The 22,431-nt window shown below is 42.2% G+C and overlaps 1 protein-coding gene across 1 annotated transcript; it reads left to right on the top strand.

Annotated features, from left to right (window-relative positions):
- Positions 1-999: 999 nt before the first annotated feature.
- SLC37A3 (solute carrier family 37 member 3) lies at positions 1,000-22,107 on the top strand. Its single transcript, XM_082489895.1, has 14 exons — positions 1,000-1,157; positions 2,108-2,222; positions 4,637-4,729; positions 5,185-5,268; positions 6,480-6,625; positions 7,267-7,363; positions 8,461-8,545; positions 9,600-9,781; positions 12,296-12,437; positions 13,664-13,765; positions 15,615-15,662; positions 16,626-16,777; positions 18,517-18,582; positions 19,441-22,107. The coding sequence occupies exons 1-14, from the start codon at positions 1,057-1,059 to the stop codon at positions 19,531-19,533; spliced, it is 1,506 nt and encodes a 501-aa protein (XP_082346021.1). The 5' UTR covers positions 1,000-1,056; the 3' UTR covers positions 19,534-22,107.
- Positions 22,108-22,431: the final 324 nt, after the last annotated feature.

Genomic DNA, 22,431 nt, shown 5'->3' with positions numbered 1-22,431 from the left:
TGTTCTGTTTTATTTCAGCTCTGATTCTTTGGGGGAAAAGGGGTGGTGGGTTATTTTACCTGTCCTCAGCATTCAGAATGTGTGCCGTTGAATGTCTTCTGCAAATGCAGTTCCCACCAACTGATTTGTCTAGCTGTCTTAAGCCAGCTAGCATGAACAGAATCAAGTTCTGCCTTCAGAATAGGCAGCATATCTTTCTCAACACTGCTTGCTCTGTTGCACGGATGCAAATGTTTTTGTAGCTGCAGTACTGGTAATATCTGGTGTCTTGAAATTTAGGCAGATGTCACCCATGCCCTACAGGTAGGGACAGGGAAGTATGACTTGCCACATGCTGTACTAGTGAGTTAGTGACAGATGGACCTATAATGTAGGGCTTGAGAATGAATAGGGAGGGAGTCTAGCTGTTGGGTTTCAGCACTGTCCTCACAGTTACTTTCCTTTTTCCAGCTTTGCAAGTCCACTCTAGGGTATATTCTTTCAACAACATCTTAAAGGGGAAGTGAGATCCAAAACCATTCTGCACCAGTAGGCAAATGCTGCACTTGACCAAATCACCAGTTTATGGCCAGCCAAGTAGCAGTGGAAAGTTAGCTTATTTATAACAACTCTGCACTGCATATGTAAAAGGTGCAGAATGGTCTTTAACATGGGAACACTGGAAGTTGGTAGATCCTGGGTGAACTCCATTGGTGATGGGTGCTGAAGAGGCATCTGCTAGGAAGGAAAAAAAATAAGTGGCTTGGAGAATAACCACAAGGGTACTGGAAGAATGAGAGTAGAAAGACATTTCTGAGCATAGAAGGTGTCAAGGAATGTATGGATGATGAGATAGGTAGCGATGTGAAATAAATTGGGAAGGAATGGCACAGAGTTCCTGCTGAATTCCAGCCATTTGGGGAATGCAGCTGTATTTTATACAAGTGTTTTAATTAAAATATGTTTTGTTTTCTCCTTCCTTCCCACCTTCTTCTGTTTAAGTGAGAAGAAAAATGACCTAAGCACCATCCAGCCTTTGTGGCCAAGGGCAGGAGCAGGGGTGGGGCTGTCAGGAGGATGGCTTTGCCTGTAAGTTTACGGAGGCAGCCTGCAAACAGAGGCCTTGTGTCCCATTGCACCCACCATCATGTCGTTGTGTTCCTGCTGACCTTCTTCAGGTAGGTTGAGTGTATCTCTGCACAGAGAGGGAATCGTCTCACTGAATTTGGGGAGTTGAGGGCATGTTCAAAGAAGGAGAATAAAAGTAGGGAAATAGTCTTGGCCTTTGACTGCGAGCCTTGAAGACAAACTTAAAAGCTAGTTGTACCAACCGGTCTGGGAGTCATGCAGCAGTGGAGCTAAGTGTGCTATGCCCTTGGGGAATCCAGCCATGAACAGGGCTTGCACCAAAGGTGAGGCTGACTGCCAAGCCGTCAGCAGTCTGTTGCAGAAGGGTGAATGTGAGTGGGAGTTGGGAGGAACTAGCTGAAATGAGGAAGGAAGCAAACCCTAGTGCTCAGAACTCATTTAATACCTGTTCTGACTGATGGAACATGCTGTCATTACTTCTGGGGTCGTCTTCTCTTCCAAAACTGCTGTTTGCAGAGGGTGGCCAGTCTCTAGGACAGAGAGGTCACCACTTCAGATCTGAAGGTCGTCTAGAATTGTTTGTTGAAAGCTTGTCTGTTACACCAGCTGACAACAGCTGGAATACCATACTGCGTCTCCTTACATACTTTGCCTTGCTGATATCCTTTGGTCTTTACAGCAATACTGTCACTGGTACTTAATCTGTCTCTGGAAGAACACTTATAATGGTGGTTAGCCAGATGAATGCATCTTCTCTTTTCTCTTTATTGGTACCTAATTGTTGTTGCACAGTCCCCTTCTCTTTTGAAAATAAAAGAGCAGGTCCTTTCCAGTCAAGACTCTATTTCACATCTCCCCACTAAAATTGGTGTGTCTACCCATAATTTGGGGGGTCCCACTGCTGACTACTATCTCCAAAACTGTCAGTCTGCTGCTATGCTGCCTGCTTAGACAGCATGTATCTATTTTGAGTCCCACCCTTTTCCACTTGACCTCCAGAGAAGATTTGGCCAACCTGTGCTTGTGTGTTTTCTGGCAGTTATTCCCTGCTCCATGCTTCCAGAAAGACATTCAGTAATGTCAAAGTCAGCATTTCCAGCCAATGGACTCCCTCCTGCCTAAACAGCACGGCCCCTGAGCTCCGGCCATATGAGGTAAGGACACAAGGGATAGGCAAGTGCAAAGAAAGGTCGCTAACTTCCAGCATGCATAGTTTGTGGTGCTGAAGACCCCCCTTTAAATATCTGTCAGGAACACTCCTCAGAATGTGAGTGGGAGCTTCAGGTGTCTGAAGTGTAGTTTTCTGGATCATCAGGTGATGCTGAAATCTTTCCTAGTGGTCCCTAGAGAGAAACTTCTCAAGAAATTACAGTGTTCGAATGGAACATCCAGTACCCCTTGTCTGTAAAATCCTAGCTTCAGTGAAAGTGGTGGGAGTTTTGGCAGTGATTGCTTGCAGAAAAGGAAGTTCTATACTGCTTGCGTCTCACAAATAGAAATGCAAGAACTACCTTGTGGCTCCTACCCGTAGTCCTTTTAAGGGACATGCTTGTTTTTAGCAGTGGCTTGTCCTGATGCTTTTGAGAAGTGGAAGAAGTCTTACATTAACAGCTTAGTCACAGGCCATGAGATCTATTAGAGCAGGGAGTTCTAAGTTAGTTGCTTGGATGTTGTCTGCATTAGAAATCATGGGTTATTTGAACGTTAATCTGAGGGATGATAAATACTGACTTTTTGTGATAATTCAAACCTGTAAATTGGGCCTGTAATGTGTTCAGGATTTTATAGTATCACAGAATCATCAGAGTTGGAAGGGACCTCTAGAGATCATCTAGTCCGACTCCCCTGCTAAAGCAGGATTGCCTAGAGCACATTACTCAGGACTGCATCCAGGTGGGTCTTAAATCTCCAGGGAAGGGGACTCCACAACCTCCCTGGGCAGCCTGTTCCGGTGCTCTGTCAAAGAGCCTGTATGGCAAAAAGGAGTGGGCATCTCAAGGAGGCTAAAACGAACTACACTGTGTTTACGTTTAGTTCCTTAACTGACGTTCAAACAACCAGTATATTTCAGAAGCTGTTTTCATCTTTTTTGTTATACAGATGATTTTGTGTATGCTGGATGTTGAGGTGTATGTGTCTAATCAAGAAAAATGGTCAATGGTCCTTTTGGTATCAATTTAGGTTACGTCAGTTAACATTAAAGTGTGTTTTGGGAAATTGATAGGATGAATTAAGGACACAGACAAGTCATTTACGTGCTATCAGTTTTGAACTTTGGTATATCTTTTTAACTACAGTTGTTCTTTATTTTTATACTTAACAATATATTTTTAAAGTATAACAAAATGTTTTGCAATTGTTTTGTGAGTAGGCCCTAGTATGATTTTATTAAGAAGGACGACTTAGATCTATACTTTTCAGCCTTTAAATATTTGTGACTCCTGTGGAGGTTGTTTAATGAATTTAAGCCTAAAGACAAAAGATTTGATTCTCGTCTTTCTAAGACTCTTAATAGCTAGTGGACCTCCAGGGATCTCTGGTTAAAAGTTGAAAGTTACTGGTGTAAGTAGGTATTGGTGGCCTCAAGTGGCGAAAAGTATTTTTCAAGGGATTTATTAGTTTTCTTGGACACACGAGACTTAAGCAGAAGCTGTGTCAATAGGCCTTACCAATGTTACATCTCTCAACCTAAGTGGATGTATAATTAGTGTTGTCTGTACAGGATGTTCTCCTGGAGAGGTAGTATCAAACTAAAACTGCTGATATTTGAGTTAGACACATCTGTAGGTCAGGTTTGGATTGGGTTTATCTGTTTGTTTTTCTAATGGGGGCATGGTGGGGAGGGAAGAAGACTTTGCCCTGATTAATTTTATTCGGTCTTCAAGTCATCCTCAAAGCTTGCTATTTTTAGTTAATGTCACTGATCTTAGTTTGGGGACAACTGAGTCTTTTTTCCTTTTTTTTTTTTTGATCATACTGAAAATAAAGTGAAACTCAGGGTAACCACAAAAAAATAACAACATTAGTGACTGGAGTTCATTGTAAATAGTTTCTAACTGGTCTATTTCTTCCCCTTGTTCCTTTTGTGTTCTTTCTTTTCTGTTTGTGGTCTGTCATTTCTTATTATGGTTGCTGCCACAAATACTTCGAGAGAATTATTCATTTAGTGAAGACAGCAAGATAAGTACAGAAGAGACACTTCACATAAAATAGAATATGCCTTTATTGTATTATTCATTAAGATGCTCATCAGTGTGTCTGTGTAAGAAGCTGTCTAACAGCTGCGTGCTTGTTAGAAGTAAGGTTTGTTTTGCCAGTCATTTGTCTCGATCCAGTTTCTCACTTCGGGTTTGCTAGCTTGCTCTTTAGAAGTGAAATGAAGTGGCAGTGGACATTTTCTGCAGTAGATAATGCCAGAATTTTTCTTTATTTGATAGTTAAAGTGTTGGAGGAATGGGAGGTTACTGGGGCCAGATGCTGTTCTGTTTTGGAGTTGGGGTTTCCATTGAAAAAGAGTCGAATGACCTATGCCTCTCCCTATTTACCTGTTAAAATTTTCTCTCTGTAGCTCTGGAACAGTAGCCATTTATTTCCAAATGCAGAAGAAGCAACTCTCTTCTTGGGGACATTGGACACTATCTTTTTGTTTTCCTATGCTGTGGTGAGTAAAACCAACCTAAAGCTGCTAAGCTTTGGTTGAATCTTATTGGGATGATCACACCCACATTTGGAGGGGATGAACAGGATCTTCTTGGGCTTGCCTAACACTAATGCAGTAAAAAAGGTTAGTTCAGGACCAGATCTTTTTCCTTCAATTTCTGTTAGTTCTGCCCATGCAAGACAAATACTGTCACTTCAACACTTCTCATACACCGATCACCAGTGGGTGGGAGGGCTAGTTCTAGCTCTCCAAGAGTTCTCAGCTGAATTTTTTAAAAATAAGTAATGTAATGAACAACTATGAGCAGGGTTTCTTTGGTGGTGGAAGAAGTGGTTAGAATCAAACTGTAAGTTGGTGTAACAGTGTTTGGATCAGCTTGACCCTTCTACATAATTTTAATTCTTGCAGGTAACAGATGCAAAATGGCTTTATTTAATGCAGTGTTTTGTTCTTAGGGTCTCTTTGTCAGTGGCATAGTTGGGGATCGCCTGAATTTACGCTGGGTTTTGTCTTTTGGCATGTGTTCCTCTGCCCTTGTGGTAAGTCAGAACATACTAGTGTGATTTAGAAATCTCTCTTAGGGTTTCTAGATAGGGTTTTACTTTAGGGGAGAAGAGGCTCTGTTTCTGTGTGAATCTGCCCTTGAGCTGTACCTCAGTGGTCTCAAAATCTGCATGTAAAACTTTGTCCTGGATGCACTTATTGCATTGTCTAAAGCATAGAGCTACGCTAGATGACTCACCTCTTCCTGAAATATCTATTTATAGATACTGTGTCAGAAGGAAATTCCGAAGTTTGAGGCACTGTCTAGAGACTTGATAAACAGCCTGTGTACACGATTGGTGTATTTGGACTTTTTGGGACTGTTTTGTATTATAACTGTTCTCCCAGCCCGCATTTTGTCATCAAGGCTTTTGCTTTCCAACACAACCTTTGCTGTCTTCTTTAAGTGACATGCTAACAATACTAAGCATTTATTTACTTATTTTGTAATTGCTGGGAGGGCATGTTTAAAAAAAGAATGACCACTTAAAACAAAAGGGTTCTTGAGGTTCAAGCCACTGCAGATAAGTGTGAATCAGTTTTATCTCATTGTGGTTTTTTGGCTATTAAAGTAGTGGTAAGATGTGTGGAGTGCTTTTGATTTATCCAGTGGTTACAAACCCCACTACGGCCTATTGCGTTCTGCAAACACATGACCACAAACATGCATCAAGCAGTGTGCCATGCAGTGTTTATTTTCGCTAGTTTGGGTGAGGGCTCCTAGTGATTTGAGACCTGGCTGTAGTATTTATGTTAAATTCTGCTAAGATAAATGACTGATGAGGGTTTTGTGTTTGCATAGTCTTGTGGGTTTGTATGTTAGTACAATAGCAGATCAAGAGGCTACTGTATTTTTAGTGTTGTTACTAAAAGCATTTGTCTCTTTCTTTTCCTCTCCTGTTATAACTGTGCTGTTTACGAAGATAAAAGTCTTTTGGAGTAGAAGTGCCGTGACAGCACATTTGTCTCTGGAGTTGTTTGGGCTCTGGAGTCAGTGCTGTGGCGGCTCAGCAGAGGGTGCTATTAGCTCCGAGCTGTTTCGTAAACAATGCCAGGCTTGCCCCTGGCTGGGCCCTGCAAGGAATCTTCTCCCTGAAACGTTATTTCCTTTTTTTAGGACCCCGTTCTTGCCTGGCTTTCAGCAGTAGCCTCAGGGTTTCTTCTCTGTTGTTTGTTTGTTTGTTTTTTTTTTCCCCTTCCTCTCTAGGTATTCTTTTTTGGCACACTCACAGAATGGTTGCATTTCTACAACAAGTGGTTCTACTGCTGTCTGTGGGTTGTGAATGGCTTGCTACAGTCCACTGGTTGGCCCTGTGTGGTTGCTGTCATGGGCAATTGGTTTGGAAAAGCTGGGTAAGTTGAGTTTTCTTCAGTGACTCGCTTATCTGACCTGCTGAGTAGCAGATTGAGCTGAAAGTCTTAAACCAAAAAGGCCAACTGTTACGTCAGAATGAAAGTTATGTGGGATGAAATATGCCTTACTGTTACTATTGTATCTCTTGTTTTTTTCTGGAGTCACAGAACAGCTTGGTGTGAACACAATTGTGTGTTAAAGGCATAAGGCACCTTATTAAAAGTTCAAACTTCAAAAGCCTGTAGTACAGAGTGGCTGAACTTGAATTTTCATGCCACTGGAAAACTTGTTTCTGTCTACTAACCACTGAAGAGACTGAATGGAATCAAACTCATTGTAGGTTCAACTCTGCCACTTTGGAGTGTTGCAGATGAGCTCTAGCCATAGCTTGTAACCCTGTTGTTTCCAGCTCACCTCTGCTGTAACACGGTGTTTCAGGATAGCATAGTCCTCCGTTATCTATTTGGTACCCCCAAGTTATTCTGTGTTTTAAATGACCTTTGAGTCTCTCTGAAGTGGACTGGGAGAATGCTGTAATTTTATTAAGAAGTTAAAGTTCACTTGAATGTTATGTCTTCGTCTTGCTCCTAATGTCACCTCTCCCCACATTACCTTTTCAAATTTTCTTCCCCTTCTGCAGGAGAGGTTTTGTGTTTGGACTCTGGAGTGCCTGTGCATCTGTAGGAAATATCCTTGGGGCCTTCCTTGCCTCCTGTGTTCTCAAATATGGCTATGAGGTAGGTATTGGTGTCTGGCTTCTAGCTAGGACTGCATGGCCGATTGGGTTATGAGACACTAGTTTCTTATCCTGTCTCTGAGAGATAACAGGCTCAGAGTGTTCAGTTTCATCTTCCTGAATTCTGTGGTAGCAAGCAGTAAGCAAAATTGAATGGGTATTCCATTCCTGACCCTGCCAAGTTGGCAGAAGTGATCCTGAGACTTCTCTGTAAATGGGACTGATGTTATTGAAGAGCCCTAGTGTTGTAGTATACCCTCTTCTGATTTGGATGTCTTAAAGTACTCTTCAGAGTCATCTGTCACAGGCTCTTACTTAACTGAAGTCACTGCTGCTGAATATTGGTGAGGTTCTGGGAGTCATGGAGGCATAGCTTCTATGACTGGACAGGCACGTGCTACGTTGCTGTAATGCAGCAGGCAGGCAACTGAATACAGGGAACGTAAGTCAACTAGTGCATCTTGCAGCGTGTGACCTATTAGGACAGGCTAACAGGGCTGAGCTTGTCACTCTGGAGATGAGGAGGCTTTAGGGCACTAAAAAACAGTCTTCCAAAGCCTGTGAGAAGATTGTTGAGAAATCAGTCAGGCCCTTTCCTGGGTTGCATGGTGAGAGCACTAAAAAGCAGTAGGTATAAAGTGAAGTAGGGATCATTCCAACTGGATGTTTGTAAAACTATTTCACTATTAAGTCAGTTAAGCGTTGGAACAAAGGGCCAGAGCCTGCAGGATCTGTCTGTGGAGGATTTCAAGATCTGATAGAACAAAGCCCTGAGCAAGCTGGTCTGAATTTAGTGTTTCACCCTTCTTTGAGCAGTCCCTTCCAATATAGATGAATCTGTGGTTGTGTTGGGTGAGTTCCTTTCTCACTGCTGTCACTCAGTACACTGAAGCAGCTGTTTCAATGTGATCTTTCAGCCTAGATGGAACCAAGTCTGTTCAGGAGATGCAGAGATCGCTTTTTTCCAAGTTTTATGCATGTAGTCTGGGTTGTTGGAGCTGTGTTACTCTGAAAATGTTGGAATGTAAAGAAACCCTTGTTAGTCAGGGAAGTCCATGTAACTGGAAGTGTTTTAAAACATTATTTATTTATCTTCAGTATGCTTTCTTGGTGACTGCCTCAGTACAGTTTGCTGGTGGAGTCATTGTCTTCTTTGGGCTCCTGACATCACCGAAGGAAGTGGGTAAGTAGAAGAGGGCTGTAGCATTTCAGTTCTTTCATGGAAAGCAGATCTGCAGCTTTCCATGTAGTACTAAAAGTACTGTTCATTCTGACAGCACTTATAAAATGGTGTTGCACTTTAGTGTATTTTATGGAGCAAATGCTTTACTTGCCAAGATCACACTAAATGCCACCATGCATCATGTGTATAGGGTCTGGATATTCTAAAAAGCAAAATAAAACAGCCTGGCTCTAACATCTCCATTAGGATGTGCCTAATTCTCAGTTTTTCTTCACCTGGAAAATCAGTATTTTTATAAAAAAACAGTAGGCAAACTGATAACTGGCTATTGTAGGAGAAAACTATGGCAAGCCTTAACTGTGCAGTGGGAAGGGAAAGTACTTTTTGTCTGCAGGTCACCCGCACCCAGTTAAATAGCTCTCAGAGTGGATATGTTCCTTCTCTGAGAAGATGGTAGGCAAGCCAAAGTGTAATGGGAAAACAAAGGAACTTTTGGGCTTTGACAGGGCCATGGAGGAGGCTTCCCAGGTGCCTGCAAAGGCTATAAAGTTGGTAGCACTAAAGCTGCCATAAAGAGTGCTCATAAGAGCGCTCAGCAGCCCAGAAAGCACAGTGCAGTTCCTAGGGTTTCCATTTCAGTGGAGGCGTTAACAGGCAGCAGCTGTCTGAGTAGTTGCTGGTACACTCAGCCTCCACACTCAAGGGAGGTGATACCCAGGAGCCAGGTCCGAGGATCCCAACTACTAAATAAGGGGGAAATGCACTAATTTGTTGTGTCTTCCAACTAATGGCCAGACACTCAGAACAGACAAAGCCGGCGCCAGGATCAGACAGAATACTTTCAAGAGCACTAGAAGACAAAGGGTAGAAACTGGCGACACTGCAGAACACCATCTAGAAGAGTTTCTAAGCCAAAGGAGGATGGAGGTATGGGAGAGCAAGGGAATTGCTAGAAGGGAGAATTGCTTTAAAGAAGCGAGCATAGCTTTAGAGCGGGAGAGGGTGAACAGGTTGTGGTCCGTTTTTCCTGTTGCATATCTCTTGTGAAACTTAGGCCTCCCCGAGCTTGGAGCAGATGAAGACGACAGTGTGGAGGAAGATGCCAACAGACCTTTAATGGGCAATGATGATGCAGATGATGATGACCGGAATTATTCTATTCAAGCAACTGACACCGACAACCAGCCAAAGGCCATTGGCTTTTTCCAGGCTTGTTGCCTTCCTGGCGTAGTACTGGTGAGGACACAGATTCTTGAGTGAGATGTTGTTAAACATAAAGCTGACTTTTTGTGTTGTCGGTATTTGTTGACATAATTGTTAATATGTTGACCATGTGTTGTAATTGTTGGCATATGACTTCTTTTGCTGTTGAAACCTTGGGGTTGGGACTGTTATCTTTGTGCACATGGATTATAATACTGTCCGGATAGCTCATTGCATGTTGCTCTTCCCATCGGACTCTTGCTTCATTTAGTGTATGTAACAAGCCAACTAAGAGCAACAAAGATCCTGCCCTTTTTACTGCTGGATTTAAAAGGGAGGCCATGAGCAAAGGTGGCTGTAAGGTGCTTTCTTGGCAAGGTAGCTACGCTTCCTTGAGGAATGGGATTCTCATTGCTAGCTGAGCATCACACAGAACTCAGTGGCACTGACATTGGGTTTGGTTTGGTTTTTCAGTTGCCTTAAAACAGGAAACTGGCCTGAAAAGCTTTGATCAGCATGATGTAACGTGGCAAAGTGGGCGAGTTTTTTTTATAACCAACTGGAAACAAGGCCTGGTGATGCTGTTTCTACATATCCTTGTCCCGTCCCTTGTGTGAGAACTTGTACTTCTGCATCAGCAGTATTGCCCAGTTCGTGGACTTGGTTCAGCTGAGAAAATTAACCTGCCATTAAAAAATAATGTTAACTTTATGTGTCAGTTGGCTGTGTGGCCCCTGAATACTAGAGCCAGTACAAGAAAGGAGGCAGGGTGGCTGGCTCAGTAGCATAGTGAGAACTGTCTGGATTTGATCGTGGAGCAGAACTGCTGAGTGGACAGTATTGTCAGATACCCTTAATGAGTAAAGCAGTTGGTTGTTGTGATTAAGGCAACACAAAATCTAGAAGGGATGGGTGGATCGTCAGTGTGTAGAGTGCTGGACAACCACAGTTTTGTTGTTAAGACCGTGCTTGAGGGATGGTAGAAGAAAGCATAGCCATCTTGAATTCTTTCCTAATATGGCTAAATGCTGTATAAACTATGGGTCAGATTTGGTGGTGCTAAGAATGGGCTGATGTACAAAGAACATTTAGGCAAAATTTCTTAGTAGTGGAGACTGCCTCAGTTGATGCATGACTTTTTTTTCATTGACCAGAAGATAAGGAAGTACTGTAAAACTGATGTTGCTATTTCTGTACTTGGGATTTTGAGGACTTGTTCTGTGCGTTAACCCAGCAATACGAACACCTCTGAGTCTGTGAGTTTTATCTCATGTCAGATCAATGCCCAGCCAAACTAGGACACTATGTCAGATCAGTGAGAGAACCTCCAAAGCCTTGTCAAGATTCTACAAAGACTTTATTTGACATATTTTTTCTGTAGTTCCTCTCTTCTTCCACCATATCACTCAGCAGGAGAGTTTTAGTACAGGCAGCTTTCCCCTGAGCCTCTAGAAATTAAATGTTTAATCACTCAGTCTGGTAGACAGTTTCTAAGCATGTTGTAATAAATATCACTTCCTACAGCACACTTCTCACACCCAGAGGCAGGAGAACTCTTCGAAACATCCCTGTGTCTTACATGTATGTTGGAGATTAGTTTGTGTCCTCTAAGAGTAAAAAAGCATTAATAATACTGCTAAAAAGGATGTATTTATAAAAATAATACAAATTCAGAAGAGAAGATTTTGTGGAGTTTAATATATAAAAAGATCTACTTTTTGAAATTCAAAGACAAGTGTGTACATACACATATACGTAGTCTCAAAAGCTGTGATTTTAACAAGTTGTTTTTTTCCGCCTTCATCCTTGTTTACCTCGTCAAATATGGGTTCCTTGAACTGCCGTGTCAGTGTTTATCAGGAGGCCTTACTGAAATAATGTGCCTCATCCCTCTGCGTGCTGGGCCAGCAATACCAGAGAACAAGTCTTTGCCACTCATGTGAAAGATCTCCTGCTAGCTAAGGAGAACTTGAGCTGAGCAGCCAAAAGCAGGAGGTTGTCTCAGCTGTTGGGTTTGGAAGCATGTGCTTAGCTTTGGCCAAAGCTTTCATCTTGTGTCTTGGAATACCTGCCTGGGGATTATGACCAAAGCTTTCTCTGGTGGTGCTGTAAGCAGATGAGCCTTCTGAGCAGCAAAAGATAGCACAGAGGAACTACTTCACATAACTTTTCTCAGCATGATGCACGGATGACTAAATCTCAAGCTTGTTTCATGTCACATGGTTGGCTCCCTTCTCTTCAGAAGGTGAATTAAATTTCCTTCATTTTTTGAAGCCTGCTGTCATTTTCTCTCAAGACTACACTGAAAGTGTTTTAACCCATTACATTCAGTGAAAAGAAAATAACCTTCTTGACAGTGATTTTTGTATTCCTGGGTTCCCTTTGATGTTCAGCATTAAGCTTTCATAATACTGCTTTCTTACGTGAAATGAGGAAGCACTTTCCCCTGAAAGCTTTAGCTGGATAACAGAGCTTTATGGGAAGAAGCAGAAATGCTGTTTGCATTTCTCAAGTGTTAACTGCTTGCTGGCCCTTTCTTTATTCCAGTACTCTTTGGCCTATGCCTGCTTGAAACTGGTGAATTACTCATTCTTCTTCTGGCTGCCCTTCTACCTCAGCAACAACTTTGGATGGAAAGAAGCAGAAGCTGACCAGCTCTCGATCTGGTATGATGTGGGAGGAATCATAGGTGAGTGAGCAAATGAATGACATCTTCCTGCAGTTGCCTTACTAGCGTTTGAAAGTGAAAGACAGTGAATGCGGCTCAGAGCAGCCATGTTCAGTGGCATCTAGCTGTTTACCGAATATATGAAAAGTCTAGTTGTTTATGTGGCTGCTTGGCTGTTTTGGTTTTTTTTTTTTTTTTTTTAAACACAGTGTAAGTAAGCCCCCTAAAGAGTTTACCTATAATTTAAAGGGCACTATGATATTCTTGGACGTTATCCCCAGTGGGCATTTTTCTTTACTCACTAGGACTTCCTGAAAAGTGCCCTGTACAAAATAGTGCCCCTGCTGCTTGCTGCTTTCTTTCTGACAGGTACCCTTGAGGGAAAGTTTAGATCTGGACTTACTGGGTTCGATACCGTCCCTTTTGTCCTGTATTTTTAAGAACAGACTCAGCACAGATCTCAGCAGAGCAGACACAACTGTGTTATGTTCAGAAATAAAATGTAATTGCAGTTGTTTCTGCTGAGTGCAAAATCTGACCCTGTTCTTCCAGAATAAAGAACATATTGTATATGTGTTTAGACTTCCACTCTCCTGTGCTTAGTTTCTTGCTTTATTACCTTGTCCAGTTAGGTTTCTTAGAATAGACATCCTTGTATTGGTCTGTTCAGGGTCAGGTTTTTTGCCTCTGTGGCCTTTTCTGTGTTAGGATTTCTCAACATTCTAGTTTTTACCAGCAGAGCAGTTCCTACAGAGGTGGCAATGACACACAAGGTGATTTTTATCAGCTATCGGCTTTTGTTGCCATTAGTTGCACCTACCCTAAGTAGGTGAGACAGCAGGGAGTGTGAGGCCCCTGTGAAAAAGAACTGCCTTTTCCTTCACTTTCTGTTAAAGAAAACAAACACAATGTTAAGCTTGCTTACATCCAGAGTTGTGGTGATCCTAGAACTGTGATGGTCCTATAGGGGAAGGAAAAGGAAAGCAGGACCACTAGCTAGTTGCGTGCCAGAAAAAGAAGTAATAAATTCCTGGGAAAGCAGTCTGAGTAGTTTTCCCTACTCTGTCTGAGCCACTTAAGTTTACTGTTTTCTCACAATCTGGGGCAGTAAGGTCAGGAGACTTAGTTTGCAGGATTTGAGAGAATCTGTATTGATGAGAAGGCAAGATGCCACTGCACTCAGTGAAATGAGTTTTGTTCAAGGTGTTAGCATCCTGAGCCTGACAATGATTTATTTTTTTTTGCAGGTGGGACTATCCAGGGCTTGATTTCTGATGTGCTACAGAAGAGAGCCCCAGTACTCGCAATTAGCCTGCTCTTTGCTGTAGGCTCTCTTTTTGGATACAGCCGTGAGTATGCCTTTGCCGCACAGCGGTAAGAGGTTCATTCAGTACTTCTTAGAGAGAGGCAGAACACAGCCCGTTCTACTTATGTTTTCTGGTCTTGAAACTTTCTGGATCAGGGTGATGCCTTTTGGTGTATTTTGCCTGAAGTGTGGCACTGCACAGAAAGGAATCTGTTCTCTGGTTAATGAGGTGGAAAAAAATTAGCTGAGTGGTTGGATTTCCCTGTATTGGTGAGTTATGGTACTGATCCTTCTCTAGTGTCAGTGCAATTTTTGGCATTGTCATTGTATTAACACCAAAATTGTCAGAGCAGGAAATTTCAAGTGCATCCCTATAGTAAGGCGAAAGAGAATCTCGGGACAGATCTGCACTGGAGTATATATATGTTACAAAGAGGCAGAAGCTCTTGGACTGAAGAGTGTCTGCCTCTATTATAATAGATATGGTTCTTGGTGATTGGTTATTGAAAGGAGTCTGTCAGGAAAACTGAGTAGGAGGCAGGCAGATCTCATGTCTGTGAAACATCTATGAAGCTCTTCTAAGGGTAACAGTTTTGTGTCTTCAGACATGGTGTCCTGTGGTACCAGAGTGCTTTAACTCACTGGGATGTCATTTCACTTCTCTGTGTATTCGTCCAACACGGGGTGGTGATACAGACCAGCTTTTATAGAGCACTTTGAGATCTGTGGACAGAAATCGCTGCCAGAGCTGGACACGAATAGTAAAGTGTGCCTTTCAGAAGCATGATGGCTTACTCAGACGGTCTCAAAGTAAGGTCAATAAGGCATAATAATTAAATAGCAAGGATTGCGTTTGGTGGAGTTCAGTAGAGTTTTGTAGGCTCTTGTGCTAACTTACTACTTTTGAAAGTGAATTGGAAGCAAACATAAAATTATTGCTGACAAAGTTTGAAGTTTGTACTAGATAGCAGAGCAGCCAGAGGTCCAGGTGTCTTGTGATTAAGTCAACATGTGTTACTGCCCAGCCAGATACAGAAGGCTCAGACACACAATACAAAGTTACTGCAGTGTGATAATTTAATTTCCATCAGCCAAACCAGGAAACCTTTTCATGCGCATAGTGTGTTGCACATAAGAGTAATAATGGCTTAAGAATGTGTAAAGACGGCCGCAACTTGTCTTACGCATGGCAACTTGACCATGTGTGGGCATTATGATTGACACATTATGATGCTGTTCCTGGAAAGGCAAGTGGAACCTGTAGATGCTCAAACATGGTTTTGTGTACTGGCTTGACACTTTGTAAGAAGGAATTAGGATACGGGGTTTTGCATTTTTTACTTCGTTGTGCAGCATTGTTTAGGTAGTTGCTGGATTACTAGCTCCACATCTAATCTCTGTATTTTGAAAAGATTTTGCAAACTTCAGAATGAGTGGAAGGAGTGATTCAAGTGCTGAATGCTTTATGGTGGGAGAGTTTAATTTAAGTCTAACTTCCCTAGAGAGGCAGAGGGAGGATTCTCTTACTATTCAAATGGATTTTCAAGGAGAGTAAATGTAAGCTGTGTGTCACAGAAAGAGGCATAACAAAGGCTAGAACCCAGAGCCAGGCAAATCTGATGTTGAAAGAGGGCACACAATTTTTATGGCAAAGGTGACTTTTCTACTGTAAAGTGCTGTTTGGAAACTTCTGGGTCTTCAGTCTCTAAATGCCTTTGCAGTAAAACTAATCTCTGTAGAAGTCTAGTCAAATAGAAGTTACTGTTGTCACTATGTAGCTAATTGAATAGGCGTTCAAACTGGATGTTTGCATGCTTCTTTCTGATCCTGAATAAGCGTCTTTCTCTAGTTCATTTGTTTTTATTTACGCTTATCTGGTCTTTCTCTTGCAGGTTCCCCAAACAGCAAATCTATCAATGCTGTCATCATGGCAATTACAGGTACCTTACCAAATGCCACCGTTATGCTAATAGACATTCATACACATTGCAGAAAAATCAGTAACACCAGCCTCAGTTGGTGGTAATGCATTTGTGTGCACTGCCATCTCTGCTGGTTTTGTGGAAAGAGTAAAAGCTGAGGCCAAATTTCTGTTACTTTTGGAATACTGGTGTAGGAGGACACCTTACAGAGTGAGGTATAGAATATAGACTGTATAGCATAATGGCTTGGAACTAAAGGGGTCTGCCTTGGCTCATTATGATGAGGACAGATTTATGCCAAAATACTTAACAGTGATCTGGTATCTGAGGAAGTGTATATTTGGCAAAGTAATGAGCTGCAGCTCAAATTTGAGAGTGTTTGTCTGTCAAAACCCCAAATGCCCTGTATACTGTGGGAGGTCACAAGCTTTGTGTGCTACCAGACATACTATGCTGTGTTATGGAATTAAGATTAGCCTGCATGAATAGAGCCTTTCTTTTCAAGCACTCCTACTGCAGAACTCTCTGTCCTGTTGCATTTTTTCCCCTTCCATCTCCTTCACCAATCCCTGGAGGCAGTAGTATGGGGGTATACCACTCCAAAGTAGAAATGTGTCTAAATCTGCTTCATGTTGAGGGTTTGTATATGCATGCTGTTCAAAGGTAGCTTCCTGTATTCAGTTTAGCGTGTCCTGACTCTTCTTTGAGTGTGCCGCAGCTAATTATCTCGGGTTTGGTGTTGGATGAAAATGTGCTTGTTGGCAATTTCTGTGCTTCCACCATGTACACAAGGTGTGCCATGACTGTATGCTTCAGCTGTGAGGGTACACTTCTACCTACAATTAGTCTGTGATCACTGTCCCTAGACTTAAGCTTTTTCCTGAGCTTTGCCTGGTAGAAAATATGTGTTTTGAAGATGTTCTGTTGAGAATCTGTCCTCATGCTTGTTTTGCACCAAGGCTGTTTTCTTGGAATTTCCAGGATTTTTCATCGGAGGCCCTTCTAACATGATCAGTTCTGCAATTTCTGCTGACCTGGGGCGCCAAGATCTGGTGAAAGGCAGCAGTGAGGCTCTAGCAACTGTTACGGGAATTGTGGACGGAACTGGCAGTATTGGTGCTGCAGTGGGCCAGGTGAGGCTACCAAAGGAAAATCAAGGTCTGGGGAAGGAGGCAAAGAGTCTATTGTGGTTAGAGATGTTAGCTCGTTCCTCGGTCCGGAGTTGCATGGAGAGAGAAAGAAAGAAAGGGTGGTTGTGTTTTTTTTTTTTTTGTTTGTTTGTTTGTTTTTTTAAATATTTATTTAAGAAACCAGCAGAAGCAATTTAATTAAGAACTAAACTAAGTATTCTTAGTGTTATATGGCACTGTCATAATTTGAATGAATTTTAGAGACTTTCATATCCTGAACTCCAAAACTCAAGTAAAGGTCATCTTCACAAAGAGTGAAAATGAAATATTTTTAAGTTTGTTTGGGATTTTTTGTTCAAAGGTAATAGCAAAACCTTTGCTTACAGAAAAGTTTGCCTGTATAACCAAGTAAAATTAGAATACTTATTATGAACGTTACAGTGTTTAGAAAGTAATTTAAAATTTGCTCTTATTTGTGGTTCCCCTTTTTATCTATGGATGTCTTTTACACCTTGTAAATCCAGCACCACTTGCTTCGATAGCCCTTACAGTACGCTGCCAGAAGTTTGAAGATTAGACTGTTGCAGAAAAGAAAGCTGACAGTGTGCCCGCTGGGGGACATTCTTTCTTCTCAAAAACAGGCATTAACTATGTGGAAGAACACAGTGGTGCTTTGGGGAGGGGAGCATTTAGTAGAAAGATTGGAGCCAGTTCTATTCCAGGCGTCCCCTACTGCTGGTAAAATACCAAGGACACAAGCAAGGCATACAAGTTTCTTTTCTGGAAAGAGATTTGGGTTTGTACTTGCCACTGCTTGTCTGATAAGTACAGTCGTTCAGTGTCTGTTTCGTAGGGAAGATGTTGCTTATCTCCTTTAAACATGGAAAATTACAAGTGCTTTGTGAGAATCTTTAAATTGCACTGTTATACTCAATGTTCTTCTTACATTGTCTCCAGCATTTCTGTCTTCCCCCACACATACCATTCAAACTTACATCATCATAAAAATTGAGTCTTTAGTTCTGAAAAATTCCACCTGCCTCCCATTCTAACATTGCAGTTATTTCGACAGAGACAACCATGATGTCATTCTGGGGGTGTGTGAATAACAGCAAGCGCACAATGAACATGTTAGAAATTCAGATCCTGTTTTCTGCTAATATACCCAGTAGAAGAAGGGAGGCCCTTATACAGCATCTGAATATAAATCTGCTAATAGGGAATACATTTTCTTTTGTAGCCTGTTTAGTCCTATTGAACTAGGATGCAGTTCAGAACAGACTGTAGTCTCAAGTGTCTTGCCTGTGATGAAGGGTTAAGTAGTTAGTGGTTGCACAGCTCTTGAAAATTCGTCCTGTGTAATTTATAAGCCATTCTAGAGCTTTTAGTTCTTCTGAGAGTACTTACATCCACTTATGTCCCAGTGTTCTGTGCAAAAACCTTGTGTTCAGCGGAGTCAATTTGTCACCCTTTGAAACTGTAGTTCTATTCTGTCTTTATGCTGCTATGAATTACTGTAAAGCTTCAGGATGGTATCTCCGCTTTGCTGAGACTGTGAGTTTTGTACAGAAAGGCTGCTGTCCTGAGTCATCTCTTCTGACAGGAAAAGATCAGCTGGAAGGTTTTGTGATCAGCTCTGTATGGAGTCTTAACAGCCCACAAATTCTAGAAAATGAGAGAGTAATGCCTGAAAGTCATGCTTATCTTCCCAGTTTGACTAATTTTTTCCCCTTTCTTTTCAGTATCTAGTGTCTTTGATCCAGGAGAACCTGGGATGGATGTGGGTGTTCTATTTCTTTATTCTAATGGTAAGAAATTGCCTTTTTAAAAAATTATTTGTCAAAGTTCAATTTGCAATATAAAGTTTTTGTGAGAACCTGAAAATTGTGATTTAGACATGCAGTCTAATTTCTGCAGCAGCTGAGAACTCTGATGCCATTCTCAAAGTTGTCTATAGTGTGCCTTTGCATCAGGGTGTCTAAATCAACTGGGTTCATTTTGGATCCTTTAAAGTCATGCTGCCCAACAGGAACTGAGATTGTGACAGAGGCGCAAAAATACTTGCCTTAAAATGCGCATTTCCCAAATCTTATACCACCTGACTGACTTCCCAGGCAGGGCTTCTTCCTCTTTCATCTCCATGATACGTAGTTCCTAATTTTTTCAGGGAGCTGAAGTTAAGCTGCTTGTTTGTTAGCCCTTGAAGATTAGTGGAAGCAGTGATGAGGATCTTGAAAATAAAATGAAAATGCCGTCCTGTGGTATACCACTGGGGGAGAAGACCGCTCAGGCTCTGATCTCCTCCGCATTGCCACAGTGGTGAATGCTGTACAATTCACCTGTTCTTCCCTGCTGGAAGTGCCAGGAATTGTCTTTGCATCTGTGCTAATAGGGGAAAAGGCCACATTAGTAAATAGCAGAGGTTGCCAGGAGGAAAGCCATTGAGGAGGTGAAGAGCTCGTCTTCTTTATGAAAAGAAGATCATGACAGCTGAAATCGTATGAGCTTTCCTGCAATCTCAGTCCTTCTGTCCACTGTGCCACTTTTGTCATCGCTTCTCTTAGCCTGTATCTTTCTGGGGAGGCCTTAAATGGACATTGAAACGCAGGATGGCTGCAGCTGTGGTTGCTCTGTGCTAATTGTCCTGGATATGCTTCTTTTCACAGACGAGTTCAACAATCCTGTTCATTTCACCATTAATAGTGAGGGAGATCAAGTTGCTTCTGCATGAGCGGCGCCTGCGAATGCTGGCTGAGTGACTTCTGCTTCCTTCTGGAAGAACTGTTGTATGGACCTGACAGCTGGGACACTAATCAAAACCCTGGGAGACTTGTTTGTTACGTCCTCCAGGTTTGGACTAATTCAAAATGGCTCTGCAAGACTTGATTGACCTGCCTTTGCAAGCTCAATAGTGAAGTATCAAATACCCGTCCTGAGACCACCCACATCATGGAGCTGCTGACCTGAGCTAGACAATCTGTGGGACTGGCAGATTGTCCCAGCCTACCAGACTCTTCTATGTCAGCAGTCACACTAGGGTCTTCTGTTGGGTGGTCTCACTGCTATGCTCTTTCTTATTTATTTCTGGATGTCCTGACCAAAGGTCAACTGTTTAAAACTGACGGTGGAGAGGCTGTCTTGCAATGAATTTTGATGCTCTGTTGTGCCAGTGAAATCATGCAGTGCATTTAATGGGTAGTCTAAGTTTACGATCACTATAGCTTTTAGAAAGGGCAAAAATTATTAGGAATTTGCTCTGTCCAGTTGTTTAAAAAATGCTGTTGCTAAATCTCTGCACAGACAGACCTCTGCTATCCCTAGCTATTAACTGTCACGTATTCCAGTAGATTTACATGGAGTAGTTACCTCCATATTTGTTTTTACCGTTTTTAATAATAATATTACTAATCTCTGGGGAATGAGATTTCAGTTTTTAACTATTTAAGCAGACAAATAGTGTGCAATACTTTACTGTGATCTCTGAGAATAAGCCTTAATAGATCCTTTGTGTCTGAGGGATCCTTCAATGGCTTTGGGGATCAGTAATGGGACACAAATACTTTCACTACTGCTTTATTTGAACTCTGATCAAATACTGACCAAAATGGGACTGTCACGTGGCCCTCTGAAGGAAGCTGGTGTCACTGATTTCATACTCATTGGGCAATTGCTCATCTCCAGCAAAGGAGAACCAGAATGGAATTAAAGGAATTTAAGGGACCTGGTTGCTCTCGGAATTGGGCTTCCAGACAGGGACTGAAGCGTGCTTGTGGAACAGCATCAATGAACAAGTGCTGCTGTCTTCCTCTGTGCTCTTCTGCCTGTGGCTGCGTAGGGGACCTCAAGCTCCAGGGTTTTAAAGTTTGAGTTGTATCTTGAATCACAGAATGGTAGGGGTTGGGAGGGACCTTCCAGAGATCATCTAGTCCAACCGCCCTGCCAAAGCAGGTTCCCCTAGAGCAGGTTGGACAGGAACACATCCAGGCGGGTTTTCAATATCTCCAGGGAAGGAGACTCCACACCCTCTCTGGGCTTGAAGAGAAAGGTAGATACAAGTCAGCACTAAAAACATGTGACTGCACTTAGTATGGTGGCATTTGAGTATTTTGCAGTACTGCGGTTAGCAGGGTGACTGCCTGACACCTCTAACATTTGTTGGTGATGTTAATGGGATCGTCAAGTAACTTCTCAACAAATTGTTTTCTGCTTATGCCTTGGGATGTTTCGTTGTAATAGGTATGTGTTAACCAGCAGAATTTCTGATCAAACACTCAATCTAACTAGTCAGTGATGCCTGGATGGGGTTGGGGGCAGGAAAATTCTTGGAGCTGAACATGTGAAACTTTTTAAATGGGAAAAGTTGCCTTTTAAAAATGTACAGTGATTTTATTTTTTTTTTTTAAATTTATGAATGTCAGGTTTTAGTCATGTGTTGATTGTAATGAGTAGAACATTATTAGTGCCTTACGGTTCTACTGTATTGAACGGTTGGTTGGTGATTGCTGCTTCTGCAGTGATGGTTCTGTGCACAGCTTTGCTTACTTACTGTAAAACTCAGTTGCTCCATTTTATACTTTTTTTTTTTTTTTTTTTTTGAGAGTCTCTTTCTTTCTTGGTGGAGGTGATTCTTGCATCTTTTGCTAACCCTCGAAAAATTTCAGTGCTTGGGAAAGCGATGCCATTAAGCTGATGAGGGACCTAAATCCTGTTCTTGTCTCTTCCCATTCCAATTTTTGCCTGTATAATTAGAGCAGGAGACTAAGAATCCATCATCCTGTTCTCAGAATTATGCCCTGGGGTTAGTGTTCACATCCCAAGCTACTCATTAGCCCCTGTACAAATAGAATCAAAACTCCCTAAAATTTAGTTCTAAAATTGATGGTGGCACCGTTTGCCCCAGCCACGGTGTCTGAGAATCTGTGGTTTCAAATTCCAACCTGGATGAGCTTTTTGGCCAGCCGTCTGGGCGCTAGATAAGCTTCTGATGAAAGGTGGGGTGGGAAAGGGATGTCGCTGGAGCCGGTGGGGGGGAGGAGAGGCAGGCCCCTGTGACAAATGGTTTCCTGTAAACAGTTCTGTCCTCTCTTGAGAAGTGTCAGATGTGTTGTGAGTGCTGCAAACACAAACTGCCCAGCAGCTCACATGTGAGTGTGCGGCGGTGCTTTGAGGCCTCCCTCAATTAGCTAGGCGTGCCTACGGCTTCGGGATTGCTTTGTTGTTGTCGTCCTGGATTTTTGGTTCTGTGTATTTCCTCAAGGTGCTCAGATGGAGTAAGGTTTTCAATCTGATCATCTCCAGACTGATCTCACATGAATAAACTTACTTTGACTTGACCTGGGCTAATTCTTCTGTGATTTATTCCACTCTTCTCAATGTGGTTCTGCTGAGCGTCCGTCTCTTCCTCCTCATTATAAGCCTGGCTCTAACAGCTGCTTTTCAGTCAACTGCTGTGAAGACCTGAGCCCTGACTGTCGCTCAAACCAAACCCTCATCCTAACCTAAAACGGGACCATGTTCCTGCATGCTGCAGTTTCGAACTCTTCCTCAGCACTCTCAAGAGAAGCTTTGTGAGGGTCCTCTAACAGAGATGCCCACAACAGTGTAATTAATGGTCTTAAATAAAGAAGCCAGGACATATACTTGGTTTTATTTATTTA

The sequence above is a fragment of the Vanellus vanellus genome, assembly GCF_965231255.1.
Source record: "Vanellus vanellus genome assembly, chromosome: 1".
Classification (NCBI taxonomy): domain Eukaryota; kingdom Metazoa; phylum Chordata; class Aves; order Charadriiformes; family Charadriidae; genus Vanellus; species Vanellus vanellus.
This window is presented reverse-complemented; position numbering and strand designations above follow the sequence as displayed.